The sequence below is a fragment of the Stegostoma tigrinum genome, chromosome 3, assembly GCF_030684315.1.
Source record: "Stegostoma tigrinum isolate sSteTig4 chromosome 3, sSteTig4.hap1, whole genome shotgun sequence".
NCBI classification, from domain to species: domain Eukaryota; kingdom Metazoa; phylum Chordata; class Chondrichthyes; order Orectolobiformes; family Stegostomatidae; genus Stegostoma; species Stegostoma tigrinum.
In genome coordinates, this window is record NC_081356.1 from 107,726,912 (window position 1) to 107,745,478 (window position 18,567).

An 18,567-nucleotide genomic window follows, 5' to 3' on the forward strand; every position below is an offset into this window, starting at 1 on the left:
CTGAGGAAGAGTCTCGAGCCGAAACGTCAAACTTTCCTGCTCCTCTGATGCTGCTTGGCAGGCTGTGTTCATCCAGCTTCAGACCGTGTTATCCCAGATTCTTCAGCATTGGCAGTTCCTACTACCTCTCTAACAGGTAGAATGAGGTAGACAGGTTTTGATCTCTTCGACCCCAACACCCCCTCCTCACACATTTAATACTTAGAATTTCCATGTTTTTAACAATTAAAGAGTCAAAAGTATCCCTGTAATTTGACTTTCCATTTGCCTCTCATTCATTAACATTAAATGCTATTTTCAGGGGTTTAATCAGCAATTCTATTTTGGCCAGCACTGTCCCTTACCTAAAACATGACACCAAGCAGGCATGACAAAACTACCTCAGGTATGAAAACTTGTATGTTGAAGACATGTTTCCAGAAACTGATATTATGATAGCCATAGGTTCATCCAGTTTATTAGAATAACATTTAGACACTGGACGTAGTCGTTACATCTTCCAAAGTGTCTATTTGACAGACTTATCACGATTATCAAATTATTCATCCAAATTACAGTTGTGTAGAAATTGCTTGTCACAGGACTGAATAAAAATGGAGTCACTAACTAATCATGTCAAACACATTCACAACAGGCTTAAATAGGACAAAAAATTCTGACGTACAAGGTGAGAAACAAGTCTCTACACAAGTAGAAATCCCTTATTTCCACAAAGCATGCTATATAATTCCACCTACATATCATGTCTCAAATTACCCTCACACTACAGCCAACATATCTTTTTGAAATTGTCTTTGATGAAACAAACATCTGCTTTCCCTATTTCTTTTAGGGATTTACTAGTTCACTGAAATATATTTCTGTAGCTTTGTTTTGTATTTACCTTGTTTTAAGCACAGGCCCACCATCTGACTCTGGAACAATTTTAGGGTGTTATATTTACCTTTCTTCATTCCGTTTCTCTTTATCCGATTCACTATCGCTTGACTCTTCACTTGAACTTGAACTGCTGTCTTCATTCTTGCTGTCACTTTCACTCTCACTACTAGATTTACTGCCTGAGATTGAATGGCAAGAGGTTTAAAGTCATTTTATTCCTGTCATTTCAAATTTTAGACTAAGTTCACACTGGTTCCAAGCAATTTAATTGACACAAGCTAAATTAAGGTTTGTTTTAAAAAGAAGTTCACTACAGTAATAAATCCCATTATTCGGAAGCAACCCAAATACAAATACAAATGAAAGTCAAAGGATAGAGGTCAATTTCAGATATTTCATAGAATGGTTATCATTGCACAACTATGAAAATATTTTAAGTAGCTTTTGGAGGAGGGTTTAGGTCTGAAACGTCAGCCTTCCTGCTCCTCTGATGCTGCTTGGCCTGCTGTGTTCATCCAGCTCTACACCTTGTTATCTTAGATTTACCATAGTTTGAAAAAAAGAATAATTTGCTGACTAAAATGGGACTTAAAGCTCACTATAATACTCAGTTCATGTTGTCGTCATAACTAGGTTATAGTTGGACACCAGACTGTTCAGGGCCAAAGATCCAGGAACAACTCAACATCACAGGTACTTAGTCAATGTAATAGAGTCTTTTATTTTTGTTCTCAAGTTTGTTACGAGATTGAATAAAATGTGAAAATAATCTGCTCTTCACATCACTGAAAAAGAAGAAATGGCAAAAGTTGTTATGATCACATATGGGCACTGCTTGACTGTGACAAATATGGACATCCGTTCTCAATTTTGGACTAAAGGTTCCTTGAAAAGCAGCTTCAAAGCATGACCTCGTGGATACAACAGAATCCACATGCCATGAATAAGGCAAGAGACCTGCAACACACGTGAGAAGAGATTTGTTTACATCATAATTCTATTTCTCCAGTTTCTCCCAGTATACTTACCTTGACTGGAGTCTTCCTGCTCCTCAGAATCAGAGTAAAATTTGCCACCCAAATTATCTTTCTTTCCTTTCAATTTGCCTAGTGGCGTCACCACCTCCTTAATCTGTCAGCAAACACAAACAGCTCAGACCAAAAACAGTTTTAAACAAAAAGATATCTGAAATATTACAGCAAAAGTAATTAAAATGACCAAGAGTCAGGCAGAGGGGAAACAGAATGGTAGGAACATTAGTGTGGAAGGAGGCCATTTGGATGGAGTCCACATCTTTCCTCCAAAGAGCAAGCCACCCAGATTCAGCGCCCCTCTATCCCATAATCCCATATCTACCATGGCTATTCCATCTAGCTGACACATCCCTGAAACCTACAGACAATTTCAACATGGCCAATCCACTTAAAATGTACATGTTTGGACTATGGAGAAAACCAGAGCACCTGGAGGAAACCCATGCAGACAGAAGGAAAATGTGCAAACTCCACATCGTTGCTTGAGGCTGGAATCGAATCCAGGTCCCGAACGCAAAGTTAACCACTGCGCCACCTTGTTGCCCTTAATTTTTAAAAAATGGAAAGATAACAGGTGTGAAGGCAAGGAAGGTGAAAGGGTGGCAGATAGACAGGAGGAGAGAAAGGTGATTAAAAAGAGACACTGGCCAATGCAGTCTGTGTCCCTGAAACTTCAAGAAATAAATAAATAAATCTGGGCATTTGATGAGGAGAGGTTCAATTTCTTGATTTCAATAGGCTAACACACACAAAAAAAACAAGCCTTGTAATAATAGTCACTTCAGTAAAGGCTGATGATTGGAACCTCAACAAGGGTTAATGTCATAAAGAAATAAAGAGGAGAAAATGGATTACAAAAAGTGGTTTCAGAACTGGCCATGAGCCAATTCGTCTAAACTGAGGCTGCACATGTCACAAAATTCAGCAGAACTCCACATAATGTGCAAGGTGTTATGCCATTGCAAGTCCCCTTGGTCAAAAAAACACAAATAGATGAGAGAGAGTGAGAACTTTACTAAGCAGTAATAAGCACATAGAATAAAAAATGCTGGTGTTGAGAAATGTTGGACAAGCACTTCTTGTAATATAATAAATGAAAACCTACAGAAATTACGTTTTTTGAGCATATTGGCGTGCAATAAAAACATGAGGCAGAAGATCATACTGAATAGTGGAAAAGAATAAAGAGGCCTACTCTGCTTTTACTACTGCTATTACATGCCTAATCCAGGTGAATCCAATTAATGTGGTACTCTTCGGTCATTACTGTGGACACTACCACTGAACTAGCGCTGGCCCCACAACGGTTTTATTTGATAATCAAACCAAATGTAACTCAAAGAAAGAATGCTCAACAAAAATCATCTTTAGATACATATCAGAAGTTGCACATACAGTATACTGTAACTTAATCTACAGGAAATTGGATCTACAGAAAGGTTGGATTGGATTCATTAAATTATCCAAGATTATTTTGTTGCACCTTTCCAACTTTAATTTCTCTGCTGGTTGGAGCTTGGTGAGACTATGCAAGGAGAGGGATGAAAAGGAAGAGTGGCCAATTTTGGAAAACACTATACGACTTGAAATGTATGGGGTGCTTGATTTTCCTGTTAGATATTGAAAGGCTCATGTAACAATTACTAAGTTGCTTCAGTATTTACGTTAGTGGTATCATATGGCAGCATTTATAGATAGACAGTAGAGAAATAATTGTGCTCACAGCAATCGCTGCCTTAAAATAATTCAAGAATTTTACATAGTAATATGCAAAGTATTACCACAAGAACTGCAGATTGCTAAATAATAAAAAGAATGACATGGTGGCTCAGTGGTTAGCACTGCTGCCTCACAGCGCCAGGGACCTGGGTTCAATTCCATCCTCGGGCGATTGTCTGTGTGGAGTTTGCACATTCTCCCTGCATGCGCTTCGGTTTTCTCTGGGTGCTCCAGTTTCCTCCCACAGTCCAAAGATGAGCAGGCTAAGTGGATTGGCCATGCTAAATTTCCCATAGTGTTCAGGGTTGTGTAAGTTAGGGGATTACAGGGGGTTGGGCATGGGTGGGATGCTCCAAGGGTCAGTGTGGACTGTAGAGATTCTATGATCTTAAAAAAAAGACAAAAACTTTAACTCATTCAAATTGCAGTCCATAAATTGAAAGTCTCAATGCTGACAGACACATTAAATATCAAATCATTACGTTTGGAAAAATAAACTTCAATTCTACACAGTAAAGCATCTGACCAATTTGTAAATTTCTTCACAGTTCACGTCTTTACATAAAGCAGCCTCTCAGGCTAATAATTAAGCGATGGTTCCAAAAGTATGGTAACATAATAAAGAATGTTATCTACTCTAATCCATTTCTTTCCCTCCTTCCCACTTACGAAAAACTGGCCAAAAACAACTGATTAAAATAAAATTTCATACTGGCTGAATGACTTCCACATTTCGGACTGAAGGGTCAGGGGCAGTCTCCGGCCACTCTGGAAGCTCGAGATATCCATTTGCTTTAGTATTAAGTGTATGTGATAACGTGCTTAGTTGAAAGCGATCCCTATCTGTTGAATAAGAAAACAGAAAAAAAAGTAGACTTCATATCACAGAGTCTTAATCAGCACCAACGATAATTGGGAGTGAATTATCCCAAATGTCACAGTATAAATAAAAACGGGAGATGGCTCCTCATAGGTCAGAAAACTGATTTCAGACCATAGATTACAATAATCTCACCTATAATGGTCAATAAAAAAGCTAATCATTCAGTGTATTTGGAGGTGTTGCAGTGAAATGCAGCTCCTGTAAAAATTACTTTAGTGTGAATATTAAGAATGACAGCACAGTTAAACAATCCGTATACATGTCTTGCTACAAAACTCATTCAGAATTTTAATACTGTTTTGCTACCAACTGAACTGTTTCCTTCTACACGTAACAGCAATATAAATGGAAATGCATTGATGCCAAAATGCTACTTTCCAATAGTTTTAAGTTTTTAAATATAGGTACAAAATAAATTTCAAGAACTAAAGGCAAACATGCAATACAAATACAGAATCCTTTTAATTTCACTTTGATAACAGCGCTATGATAAGACTCCAGGAAGATGGCCTAAATCCAGAAGATGCTCATATTTTCACACAAGACAACAATAAGAAAACACAATTAAAGATCAGAAATAGTAGATTTCCTAAGACATCATATAAAATAAATTGGAGCATATGCCATCAGATAGCACATAGCGTACAATCTATGATTAGGTTCATTGATTTACTGTGATTCAAAGTCAAATTGCATTATTACCAAGTACTGTAGGAATGAGAGATATTTGCACTTTAATTTCATAATTATGTGCGTAATTGGGCGGAAATTGTAAATCCGTGGTGTTAATTACAATTAAATATTAACTCAACTATGTTGCCTAGGACAGAGAAGAGGAAGACAGCAAACATATTTCATTAAGATAGGCTACAGGAACTGCAAGTAATTGTACTTGCGAGTGGGATTGGTGTGATGGGAAGCTGCTCCTTGAGCAAGTTGTTCTAGTCAATTCAAGAAGCCGTTGCCTGCTTGTGAAGGCATTGTCCAAGTCCATTTCCCCTAATACCTAGGAGTGCAGCAGACCAAAGGCAACACCACAAATTATACCCACACATCTTTCCAATTTTCAACAGTCGCTATCAGCGATGTTCATGGAAGACTTATCAACATCCTACGAAAGTGTCCAAGTACAGAAATTGTCAGCACTGGCCATCATTTCAACACAGACAGCAACACATGGGCAGTAAAATTTCCAAGATCAGAAGTAGGTAACTCTTTTTCACTTGAGGTATGTTGAAGTTACTGTAGTTGGAAATCAATTAGAAATCTGTGATTTTACTCTCTGTATTAAGTTTGCTGTTAAAACCCTTGCGGAAATTGCACCCTCTTGAATAAGGCTCAACAGGGTTTTGTTTTAAAAAGCTACATTCAAATCATAATGAATTGAAAACAGCCTCTCTGATTTTGAAAAAAAGTGTATCTGCAGAATCTCAAAAACAATCTTTCCCTTAAACATGATTTTTAGCTTCTATCTTTATCCTATGGTGTGCCCCAATTACTACCCTGCTTTCTGTCAAAGTACAGAAGTTGCATTCTTCCTAGATTGTTCAGTGAGCAGTCTTCATCATGAGTGATTACTGACTGATAACCTCAGTGTGACAGAGTCAGGGATACCCTACAGCTGGGGCCAAGATCAAAGTGCCATCAGAAAAGGTTAAATCCGTTAACAGGGAATCACTAGAATTTTGAGATAGCGGTACGTACCATTTCTTTGCCACTGTGGGGAGAATCTAGGTCCGGAGGATATAGTCTCAGGCTAAGGGATTGTTCATTTGAGACATTACTTTCTTTTTGGAAGTGAATCTGTTAAATTCTTTACTGCAGGGGACTGTAGATTCTAGGTCATTAAATATATTCAAGGCCAATAGTGACAGATATTTAAGCAATAAGACAATCAATGGTTATTGGGATAAAGCAGGAAAGTGGAGTGAGGATTATCAGATAGGCCATGATCTCATTTAATAGTGTAGTGACTTGATGGGCCACACAGCCTACTTCTGGCCCCTATATTTTATGGTCTTACAACAACAACAAAATGAGGACCATTAAGCTGCATAAAATTTAGGAAATTATTACACATGACACTTACATCAGGCACTCTGCACCATAATTTCCTCAGATACCTGAGATGTTCCTCACTGTAAATATTCAACTGCTAATAATTTGTGATGTTAATGCAAGCTTAACTAAGATTTCAACAGTTATTGTGGTTGCCAGTCACTTAGCTCTACTGGACTGTTAGGCAGTCACGACAATTGCAGTTTACTATTCAAATCAAGAAAAAGGTTGCTCCCTTTAGATCCATTCCTTTTTATTTAGTGGCACAATTCTGACAGTGTTTAAATTCAGTGGTGCAACATAAAAATCAAAGGTAGACTTTTGGTGTCTTGCTTTCAATTTCCATTCTAACTTCAACACATTTTTTAAAATTTGTTGTGCCTGGACGTTAATAACCATGATATACACATTTACACTTGACTAAAGTTCGAAGATAAATCAGAAGTAACACTGGTAGTATTGACAGCTTAAACAACTGAAAACGGCAAGTCTGCTTGCAGTGTTGTTTACAGAACCTCAAGAGGACAGTGGGTGTACTGCTGTTCCATTTAAATAATTAACAAGACAGATATAAAAACAGCTTAAATGTTTCAGCTATTTACAATCTGAAATTGCATTTTGCTCTGTCCATTAATTTAAGCATCCACTTTAAATACCTCCTAACCAGCATAATACCTCAACACAATAGATTTTTACTCTGTTCACTGGTGCAAAAATTGGGGTTGGGTGCACCATTGGAGACAGCTGCAGCCAATGTCAGATTGCAGGAAACTTCAGGTTGACATCTCAAGTTTCATGATTCAAATACAACCTGAATAATGAAGGAAAATGGTAAGGAAATTGGATACAATATCTTATTCACCGATTTCAAATCTTAAAAAAATTACACTAAAGTTGCATAGAGCTCTGAGTCAGGAGGTCTGGGTTCAAGTTCCACCTACTCCATAGCAACCCTGAACAGGTTGATTAAAAAGGATCTAAAGTTGTGTAGTGGTTTAACCATGTTGCATCGCAGCTCAAGATGATTTAAAAGGAATTTTTCAGAATCTAGAAGACTAGTGCCAAATAAAAGAACAATGACTTGTTAAACTATTCACTAGCGTCATAGGTATGTAATAGTTAATGAGATATAAATAAATCCAAAACAATAGCTCCCAGACAGAGAAGATAATGAACATCCAAAATTGCGAAAGGAAAAAAAATGAAGACAACAGTACTCCTTTAAAGAGAGAATATATATAAGCCGTAGTTAGTTTTGAGGTAGATTGGTTTAAGAAACATCTCAACATTTGCAAAGTGGGTAGAATTGGTGCTCTGGAAAATGTTACATGGGCTGTAGTGGCTTGGTTAATGAAACCACTTTTTTCTTTGTTCTTGCAGGAGATGAGATCACCAGCAAGGCCAGCAATTGTGCGTCTATCCCCGATTGCCCTTGAAAGGGGTAGAAAAGGCAGATAATAGTCAGTCACATTGTAGCACGTCTGAAGTCACACGCAGGCCAGACCAGGTAAGGACAGAAGATTTCCTCCCCTTAAGGAAGCACTTTAGTGAACTAATGGGCTTTTACAACAACAGGTGGCAGAATAATGGTCACTATTACCAAGATTGGCTTTCGATTTCAGATTTTCATCTGATAATTTTACTCACTGAATTTACCTTCCTCCAAATGATATGGTGGAATGTGAGCCCATATTCCCACAGCATCAACATTAGTCTCTGAATCACTAGCCTAATGACATTCCATCACTATCGCACTACAGCAATAATCTTCAGCTTTCATACCCAACGTGAAAGTATACTCAACATTTGCTTTTGTTTTAGAAACAAAAGAGCTCCTGCATCTCTGGCATCTGAATCCACCATGTAAGTTAGCTTTAAGCATCTTAAGGGATACGCTCCTGTTCTCACTGTGGTGAGTCTGGCATTACAACTGTTCTTAAGTGTGCAAGTAAATGGCAATTTGAATAAAGTCGCTAATATGAGAATCTGCACAAAAATACGAAATTGATTAATTATGCTGTCTACCATAGTCAAATAGCTACCAGCTATTTACTCAAGTGAAAAACAGAAATATTTTGGATTTCATTGCATTCTGGAGTAGATTACACAGAATTGGATGCACTCTCCCCACTATGTTGGGAGTAACAACCCTCTTTACAAAACCTTAGCTTGAAATAAAATGATTTACCACAAAAGTACCTTTAAATGGAGATTCGAGGACTGGTGCTGGCTTTTGAACAAGGAATATTTTCTTGGCATACTTGCTTAAAGCTCCACTCTTCTCATTTGGAACTATCAGCTGCTTGATAAATCTTGTACGATCTCTAATGTCATAGTTCTGATCATACTTCGCTACATTTAATATGTACTGCATAAGCAATTTTGTCTGTTGGAAAAACAAAACAAGAAAATAATACATGTTATTTATGATTATTGATAACTCTGAATAAACATATTCAGAGCTGTAATAAAAATGAATGGTCATGACCAACGAATGTGGCTCCTTTGGGAATACGCATTCCAAAGGCAGCAAATGAAATTTTAGCTAAGACACATGTCCTCATCTGTGCTGAGTAGGTGAATGCTGAATCCTGAGAAGAAGCCAGGCGCTAGATTATTAAACTGCTGAAGTGGAAAGAAAGGCATCATTAAAAAATAATCATAAATGGCAAAGCTGGTGAAGAGTCTACGTGAGGATAATGAATGTAGAAATACAACTAAAAACATACCACTCAAAACTTAATCTGAAAAATATGCAAGACATCAACATATCAGATGATATTAGGCTAGGCGCATTTCTACCAAAAGAGGTTAGCTTTATGATGCAACACTGCCCCAAAGCATGTGCAGTGCCCAGAGCTCGAATGCACTTAGCTGCTGCTCACTGAATTATGAACCATTAACTAAGCCATATGAATCAGTGAACTGTATTATTGCAAATTATTTGCAATGTATTTAGCCATTTCTATCCCAGGATAGCTAGCTGATGCCCTCTACAACCAAGATAAGTGACTTCAGTGTCACAGTTTCAGTCAATGATTACCAGCATATCAGATGGAAAATGGCCCTGCTATCATTCCATTCAGATTTCATCCTCCGACTCTACTGTTTGTAACCACAAACAGATTTACCAACAAACCTATTGTACATCTTCTTGATTTAATGTTAAAATTTGGCTGTAATAATCTATGGTGAGTCTTTTTCCAAAGAATCTTTTGTCACTCATTTCTGATGAAAGCAAAGGGTTAACATGAATAAACAAGGTACAGAAAGGTCTAGACTTTGCCAAGATTTTCCAAGTGGACACATTTAGATTTACACTAATGATAGCAACTTTGATTAGAGTGGGTAAAGTTCCAAATAAGCACTGCCAGATATGATTTCATAAAACAAGATCCCCGTCATCCTCAATTTAAAATTAATGTACACGATTTGCTATCAATGACTCAAAAACAGGGTATTAGCATTAAGGAAAAAAAAAAGTTCTTCTGATAGGCTCAAATTAAGCAGCTTCAGATAAAGTACAACTTACATACTGAAGCCTCCTTCCCTCAATTCTCAGACTCCAGCAGGCTTAAAAAATCTATACAACACAGACTATTACTGATCAACTCTACTTAAATCTTGAAAGCAAGTGACAATTGACATCAATTCTGCACTATTTTGTTAAGGGACCTTACACCTACACAGCATTGTTTGATTTTTAGTACTTCAAACTCAAAGATTACCATTTAGATAATCACAATAAGTAGGATTAGATCAATGTTCAAATTTACAGCAAGATTCCAGGAGACAGTAGTGTTCTTTTAATGTCATTTGATGACTAATCTAGGGGTTGAAGCTAATTGGGGGGGGGGGGGGGGGGGGGGAGGAACCGAGAGCAAGACAGAGCCTCAAATACCACCAAGGCAGCTGATGGAAATTAAATTCAAGTATTAAGATCCTAAATTCGATCGAATTTAAAAGAATTAGAAGAGATTTCATTGAAATTTGTGGAATACTGAGAAACTTGGATAGAAAAGGTCCTGGAAAAGATGTTTCCATGAATAGGAGAGGCTAGGACCTGATAGCACTGCTTCAGAATGAAGGAAACCCTAGAACCGAGATAAAGAGGAATTTCTTTAGCCAGAAAGTGATGACTTTGTGGAACTCATTTCCACAGAATGCTGTGGAGGCCAACTCCTTGATTGTCTTTACAACAGAAATAGTTAGGTTCTTGATTAGTAAGGCTGCTGGGAGTAGACAGGAAAATGTAGCCGAGAACGTATCAGCCATGACGAAATAGCGAAGCAGGCTCAATGGGCCAAATGGTCTAATTCTGCTCCTACATCATATGGTCTTTTGAAAGGTAGTCTCATTAACTGTGATAATGAACTAGCAGCAATTGTTGTAAAAACCTATTTGTTTCAGTCTAGGGAAGGAATCTTCCATCCTTACTTGGTCTGGCCTACAAGTGACTCCAGACCCACAGCAGAGGTGCTTGCCACTTAACTGCCCATTGAAATAGCCTAGTAAATCACTTAGTTTAAGAGCAATCAATGTTAGCTTTGCCAGCAATGCCCATATGCTAAGAAAGAATAAATAAAAAGTATCATTTAAACGTACTTAAATGAAGGAAAATATTTCAACAAGAAAAATACTTGGCATAAATTAAAAACTGGTTGAATCTCTTCAGTTGTACATATTTCTTAGTGTTTGGTCAAAGAATCCAATCTAAGTAGATAACTGTGACTTGAAAGAATTGGTACATCTGTGACAATTACCTATGTGTACTCAGGAAACTGGTATCTTCCACCAGACTGCTTTAAAATTACAAACTCTACAATTCACAAAATATCCAAAAACAGCATATTGCTTGTAAAGTGATCTAAGGCATACTTGCATTGCTTTATACAAGTCATTCATTAGTGAAACCTTATCCTTTTGCTCTGTAGCTTGAGATTAGTTTTGTATCACATCACCATAAATGCCATCAACTGAAAGAATGGATACAGAAAACAACACTGCAGCAATCAAGGCCATTCTCCTCACAGATCATATACAGCAACAGACTCTCAGCAACATGTCAAGTACTTGCACATGCCCATTCAAATTCAGAGAGTCAAATAATTGTGCAATTTGACATACAAAGTGGAAAACAACTGGTTGGAGGAAACCCGCCTCGGTCAGAAGTCTAATAATGCAATGCCAACCAGTGGCAAAAGAGATCAACTTAAACTTAAAAATTAGCACTTAACACATGCTACACTTTTGTTCCTTTTAACTATGAATAACTTGTAATCAGATGCCAAATTAATAAAGAAAAGCACATTCAAAATTTTTTAAAATTCTACAGATGCAAAGCTAAGACTTAAACTTTGAATATCTCTGAAGAAAAAATACTATCCTTCGTTGGGGTCTCACCTGTTTAGGATTTGTTAAACAGAGTTTAGCTCCCAGGTTAAGAATTTGTAGTTTCACGATCTCCTCTTCAGTTGTAAAGCTCTTTGCCACTTTCCTCAGAACATCTGGTGCAATCTTTGGGACATGCTCACAGTATTCACCTATCAACCAAAGGATACTTGCTCGAGCCATAGGTACCTTGAGAAAGTGTAGAGGCAAATTAAGTTTGCAACATGATTAAATAGTTCCAAAAAACATTTTTCAATTTGGACAGCATTAAAATTAAATAGGATACACTAGTACTGAACTTTTCAAAAAATGTTCAACATGCAATAATTAACTTGGAAAATATTGAGGAGTTCCTCAAATACATTGAGGAGTCATAAAAATTGTACAACTTTCCAAAGGAATGAGAGACAGCCAGTACAAAAATGTAACTAGAGGAACATTTTCCCCAAAAGAAATTTCAAGTATGAAAGGGTAAACCGCAAATCTTAAAATAAAAACTACAAGAAAAAGTCTAAAATGCACCCATAGTATTAACTAATTTTCACAATAATCCAGATGCCAGACGTAAAGGACCAAGATTTAAACAAAAATGAATGAATTATCTAGGCAGACAATATCATCCACATGTACCAGATGTGATGAGATGGTACAAAGGAGAGCTACCAAAAATCTTATGGGTACCTGGCTATTGCCGAAGTGTTGTTAAGCACTGTTGAATTTCTACCAGACTGAAAGCCAACATATCATTTGTGAAATAAATATGGATTCTGATGTCTAGCACGTGTGATATTCCACAGAATTTTTAGGTTTTAGTATTATGCATACATGCACACTAACAAAACTTGTAAAAAAGAAAGTGCCACACATCCACATTTTCAGTTAGGAGGCACCAAGCTGTACGAGTGAAAGCAGGAAGTTCCAAAGGGGCAGATTAAATGAGGGTTCAAAACTGTTGAAATAAATTTCAAATGTGGGGAAGTGGAAAATCTGAAAAAGGCAAATCAACATATTTTATGAATGTTAAGAGGCTATGACAACCAAATTCCTGGACACAACGTACACAAATGACTATCAAACTCATTCATTGCAAACAGCATTTAGAACAGCAATAGTTCATTTTGTATTTGAAATCAAGGCTATAAAGAAAGATTAGAGAAATTCAAGTCTGCAAGGAATGCAATGTGAAATATAAAATGTTAAGTGATGCAACAGAGTCAAACTTATGACTTAATTTAGCCAGAAAATTAGAAACACAAGGCATAAAATATTCTCTATGCAGGTAAATTTTTAGGTTAAGTTTTGTTTTCATTTTTCTTCACATTTTATCGCTTATTTGAAGATGTGAAATATCTGTTAAGTGGAAGAACACAGACAAAACTAAGAACAGCATTATGAAATGGGATTGGATGTTATAATTGTAAAGTTATAGTCCAACTTGTTATGTGTAGATGATCCAAATAACCGACTGATGTTTTAAATGGAATACATCAAACAGGTTACACCATTCACATGGGGCTGACATAAAGGGAGTAGGTTTAGTGGATGGTTTAATGAAGTTAAAATGTCTTTTGTTTTGTCTGTTGACATATGTAAAACTTAGCCCAAATCTTAGGGCCAATACATTTGCTTCTGTTTCTTGACAAGTATAATGTCTTGTCAGGTTTCCCATTTATAATACTCTTAACTGATTACGAAAGAATACAAGCAAAAAAAAGCCAAATTGTCAATTTTGCATTTGTTCATAATATTTTCAATCTACATTTGCTTCAAACACTATTAAAAAGTTGGATGAAATGGATTGTGAATGAGAAGATCCTCTTACCCTGCTACTCCATGAATCATATGCATTAAGCCAAAAATTCAAAAATCAAAAAAACCACGAATAAAAATCAGAAGCCCTGACAACACCAGGATACACCATACATCTGAAGTAACAGCATATGTTACAGCACATTGAAATTTGTTGAGTTTGAGATCAGGAAAGCATTTCAGATATGTCACCAAATATCAAAGATGCACAAGTAGGGCAATGTATTTGAATAATAGGCCTGTGCTAAAACATCAATATTCATGCGAACACGTGTAAAACAGACTTGATTTCCTTCCACACTTATGTTTTAACAATACTTACTGTAATATTGTCCAAAAGCTTGGCCATATGTTTGATGATTTCACTGTGCTGGGATGGTTGTGTCTGGAGTAGTTTCTTAATGACAACTACACTTTCTGCGACAACATTTTCTGAAAAACATGGAGTAATCTCTGACATAAAACCAGGCTTTAATAAAATTAACAACCAAGTTACTACTTCAGGTCCTCCACAGCTCAAGACGTTTCACATTTTGCTCAAAGAGGTAAAATGCAATGGAAACACCAATAAAACTACAATTTTATAATTCAAAATAATAACATTCATTGTCATGATTTATTTCCAAACTATCTGCTTGTAAATCTTAAATGTGCATATTTAAAATTTAAACAAAGAAAAGAATGAAAGAAAATCAAAAGTCAAATAATCCAAAGATTGAAAGCTACTTTGCTCAAGGGATGAGCAAGGTTGCTCTTTTCATGTTTGATTTTTGGTGTGTCAGTGTAGGAGAACATTGGTATCAGAATGCTTATTCAATTCTTGAACCACAGCAAGTGCATAGTGCAGATTAATAATTCCAATTAAAACAAAGGATTTGCAAATCTGCATTTTCTGCAAACTCTTAAAATGTTGGATGAAAGACATTGTGAATGAGAAGATCCTCTTACCCTGCTACTTCATTAATCATATGCACGAAGCGAAAAATACAAAAATTAAACAAAAACCATGAATAAAATCCACCTCGTTCTTAGCACTATTATGCTGCACGTCAGGTGTAGTCTATGCTAATGCATCCAACCAATCACTTATCCATGGACAAATAAGAGCTTTCATTCACTGGGGTTGTGGGGGTTACTGCCAGGCTAGCATTTATTGCCTATCCCGAGAAGATGAGTGGTAGTGAGTTGCCTTCTTGAACCACTGCGGTCTATTTGCTGTAGGAAGATTTGCAATGCCATGGGAGAGGGCGGTCCAGTGACAAAGGAACAGGTTACATTTCCAAGTCAGGAAGATGAGTTTCTTGGAGGGGAACTTGCAGATGGTGGTGTTCCCATGTATCTACTGCCCTTCTCCTTCTAGGTGTTGGTGTTTGTGCGTTTGGAAGACGACGCCGTTGAAGGAGTGTTGGTGAACTTCTGAATTGCATCTTGTGTACACTGCTGCTATTGAGCACCAGTGATAAGGAATGTGAATAGTTTTGGATATGGTGCCAATCATGTGGCTTCTTTGTCCTTGATACTGTCAAGTTAGACTGGTATTGGAAGTGCAATCATTCAGGCAAGTCAGAGATACACTGGCTTGAGCTTGGCCAATGATTTTCTGGAGTCAGATGATAAATCACACACTGCTTGATTCCTAATCTTGTTCTTGGGACCACAGTATGAAGAGCACATGGCACAGGAGTAATGCAGGCCATTCGATCCATTGGCCATGGGCCTGCTATTCAATGACATCATGGCTAATCTGAATTTTCAATTCCACTTCCCTGTCTTTTACCATAACTCTTCATTAGAAATCTGTCTATGTCAGCCTCATTTGTACTTAATGGCCCAGGCTCAAAAGCACTCTGTAGTAAAGAATTCCACAAACTGAATGGTGAGAGAGAGAAAACTGCAATTTTGACAAGGTCTCTGCTCATTCTTAACTCCAATGAGTACAAGCCCAAACAACTCACTTCTAATCATACCTGGAATCAATCTAGTGAACCGTCTCTGGACTGCCTCCAATGCCAGTATATCATTTCTTAGGTCACGCATAATCTTACATTTCCCCACATTATTTGCTACCTGTCAAGCTTTTGCTCATCACTTCATTTACCTGTCTACCAATGCTGCCATCCTTACAACTTGCCTTCCCAATTATTTTTGTCATCAGCAAACTCATCAATAGTACATTCACTTTCCTCATCCAAGTCATAGAATTACATTGTAAACAACTGCAGTCCCAGCACTGATCCCTTTGACGCTCCACTAGTTCAAGATTGCCATCCTGAAAATTCCCCTGCTTCTCAACTCCCTACTCCCTGTCAGTTAGCCATTATTCTATACATACTAAAATACAATCATTAGCAGCTAAATCTTAACCATCCATATCTATAGCATCTTACCGAATGCTTTTTTGGAAATCCAAATATATTACTACTACAGGTTAACCTTTATCTATTTTGCTCATTACCTCCTCAAACTATAATTTGTCAGACATTACTTCCTCTTCATGAAACCATGCTGACTCTGCTTAATTTTAAGATGCATTTCTAAATACTTTGCTACTGCTCATTTTGTATCAGGTTCTAACATTTCCAAATACAGATGATAGGCCAACTGGTGAACAGTTGCCTATTTTTAAAATCTCCCTTCTTTTTGAGGAAGGACAGATACTATCAGTACATACATGTGAATTAAGTCAAAGTCACCACATCAGGTCATAGCCCAACAGGTTTATTTGAAATAAAGCTTTTGCAGCGCTGCTTCTTCCTCAGCTAACATAACAAAGAAAGCTAATGACTTCAAATAAACCTGTTAGACTATAACCTAGTTAATAAAATGTGAGGCTGGATGAACACAGCAGGCCAAGCAGCATCTCAGGAGCACAAAAGCTGACGTTTCGGGCCTGGACCCTTCATCAGAGAGGGGGATGGGGAGAGGGAACTGGAATAAATAGGGAGAGAGGGGGAGGCGGACCGAAGATGGAGAGTAAAGAAGATAGGTGGAGAGAGTATAGGTGGGGAGGTGGGGAGGTAGGGAGGGGATAGGTCAGTCCAGGGAAGACGGACAGGTCAAGGAGGTGGGATGAGGTTAGTAGGTAGCTGGGGGTGCGGCTTGGGGTGGGAGGAAAGGATGGGTGAGAGGAAGAACCGGTTAGGGAGGCAGAGACAGGTTGGACTGGTTTTGGGATGCAGTGGGTTGGGGGGGAGGGGGAGAAAGAGCTGGGCTGGTTGTGTGGTGCACTATCTATAACCTATAACCTAGTGTTGCGTGACCTCTGCTTTTGTCCATCCCAGTCCAACAACCCATCTCCACATCATGGCTACATTTGAATTAATACAGCATTTGAGGAAGATTAGGATACCAAGTTGAGGAGAATCTATTGCCAAAGTTTTCGCCAAGAGTGATTGGTATATGACCAGTGAGGGTTATGCCACCCAATTAGCATTTCAAGCGATGAAAAATAATGTGCATACAGTATCACACGATCCAGGGAGACACAGACAATTCAAGTGAACATTCTTCAAAAGTGAAATTTCTGATTTTCGTGAAGACCATTTCAATGCTCCTAACAGGGAGTCATGGGAAAAGAAGACAGGGTTTGGAGACATTTTCAGCAATTTTCTTAAAGAAATATCTGCTCAAACATGAAAACAATAAATTTAAAACAATCAATTTATCATGAATCATTAAATGATACAACTGAATGGAATACTGCCCTTAAAGAACAGGAAATGACATCACCAACGCAGGAAATGGCATCACCAACCCAAGGAAACCCAAACAGATAAATAGAACCATTCTAGGTAACATCATCAGTGAGCCTCCGACAAAATGCTGGTGTTATGTCCCACTTTTTATTTATCTGTTTAGGTTTCCTTTGGTTGGTGATGTCATTTCCTGCTGAGGACAGATGAGGAAGGACACCACTTTGATTGGGACAACACATCCATCCTAGGACAAGCCAAACAGAGACACGCACGAGAATTCCTAGAAGCATGGCATATGGCATTCCAACCGGGACTCCATCAACAAACACATTGGCTCCAAATCAATCTACCATCCCCTGAGAAAAAGAACAGGAAATGACATCACCAATGCAGGAAATGACATCACCAATGCAGGAAATGACATCACCAACCCAAGGAAACCTAAACAGATAAATAGAAAGCAGGACGTAACACCAGCGTTTTGTCGGAGGCTCACTGATGATGTTACCTAGAATGGTGACGAAACATCTGAAAACTAACCTTCCAGCTCAGCGAGCAATCTCACATCCAGACTGCCCTTATTTCAAGGGATTTGGAGTATAAGAGTAGGGAAGACTTACTGCAACTGTACAAGATGTTCATGAGACCACATCCGGAGTACTGAGAGAAATTTTGGTCTCTTTGCTAAAGACAAGACATTATTCCATTGGATGCAGTCCAGTGAAGGTACAGTAGGTTGATCCCAGGTATGGAAGGGTTGTCTTTTGGCCAAAGACTAAATAGGTTGGAACACTATACATTGGAATTTAGAAGCATGGAAGTGATCTAGCTGAAAATGTATAAGAATATGGGACTTGACAGACCAACTGCTGAGAGGATGTTTCCCCTCATGAAAGTTTAGAATTGGATGGTTTATTCTTAGAATAAAAGGGTTGCCAATTTAAGATTGAAAGGGGGAGGAATTTCTTCTGAGGTCGAAGTGTCTTTAGAATTCCTTGCCACCGAAAGCTGTGGGGACGGAGTCCTTGTATACACTTAATGTTGAGAAAGATAGATTCTTTCTCAGTCAGGGAATCGAGGGTTATGGGGCAAGATCAGG

At 37.9% G+C, this 18,567-nt stretch overlaps 1 protein-coding gene across 4 annotated transcripts in view; it reads right to left on the bottom strand.

Moving 5' to 3' along the window:
• ap3b1a (adaptor related protein complex 3 subunit beta 1a) overlaps window positions 1-18,567 on the bottom strand; it is a 308,383-nt gene that overhangs the window by 126,657 nt on the left and 163,159 nt on the right. For all 4 annotated transcript variants that reach the window (XR_007247173.2, XM_048527277.2, XM_048527276.2 and 1 more), the window contains exons 14-19: window positions 14,096-14,205; window positions 11,977-12,153; window positions 8,773-8,959; window positions 4,345-4,475; window positions 1,908-2,010; window positions 944-1,058 (exon numbers count right to left, since the gene is read on the bottom strand). Coding sequence is in view for 3 of the 4 variants with exons in the window: in XM_048527277.2 (XP_048383234.1) it covers window positions 944-1,058; window positions 1,908-2,010; window positions 4,345-4,475; window positions 8,773-8,959; window positions 11,977-12,153; window positions 14,096-14,205 (823 nt within the window). In the remaining variant the exon portion in view is untranslated. The remainder of the gene's footprint in view (window positions 1-943; window positions 1,059-1,907; window positions 2,011-4,344; window positions 4,476-8,772; window positions 8,960-11,976; window positions 12,154-14,095; window positions 14,206-18,567) is intronic.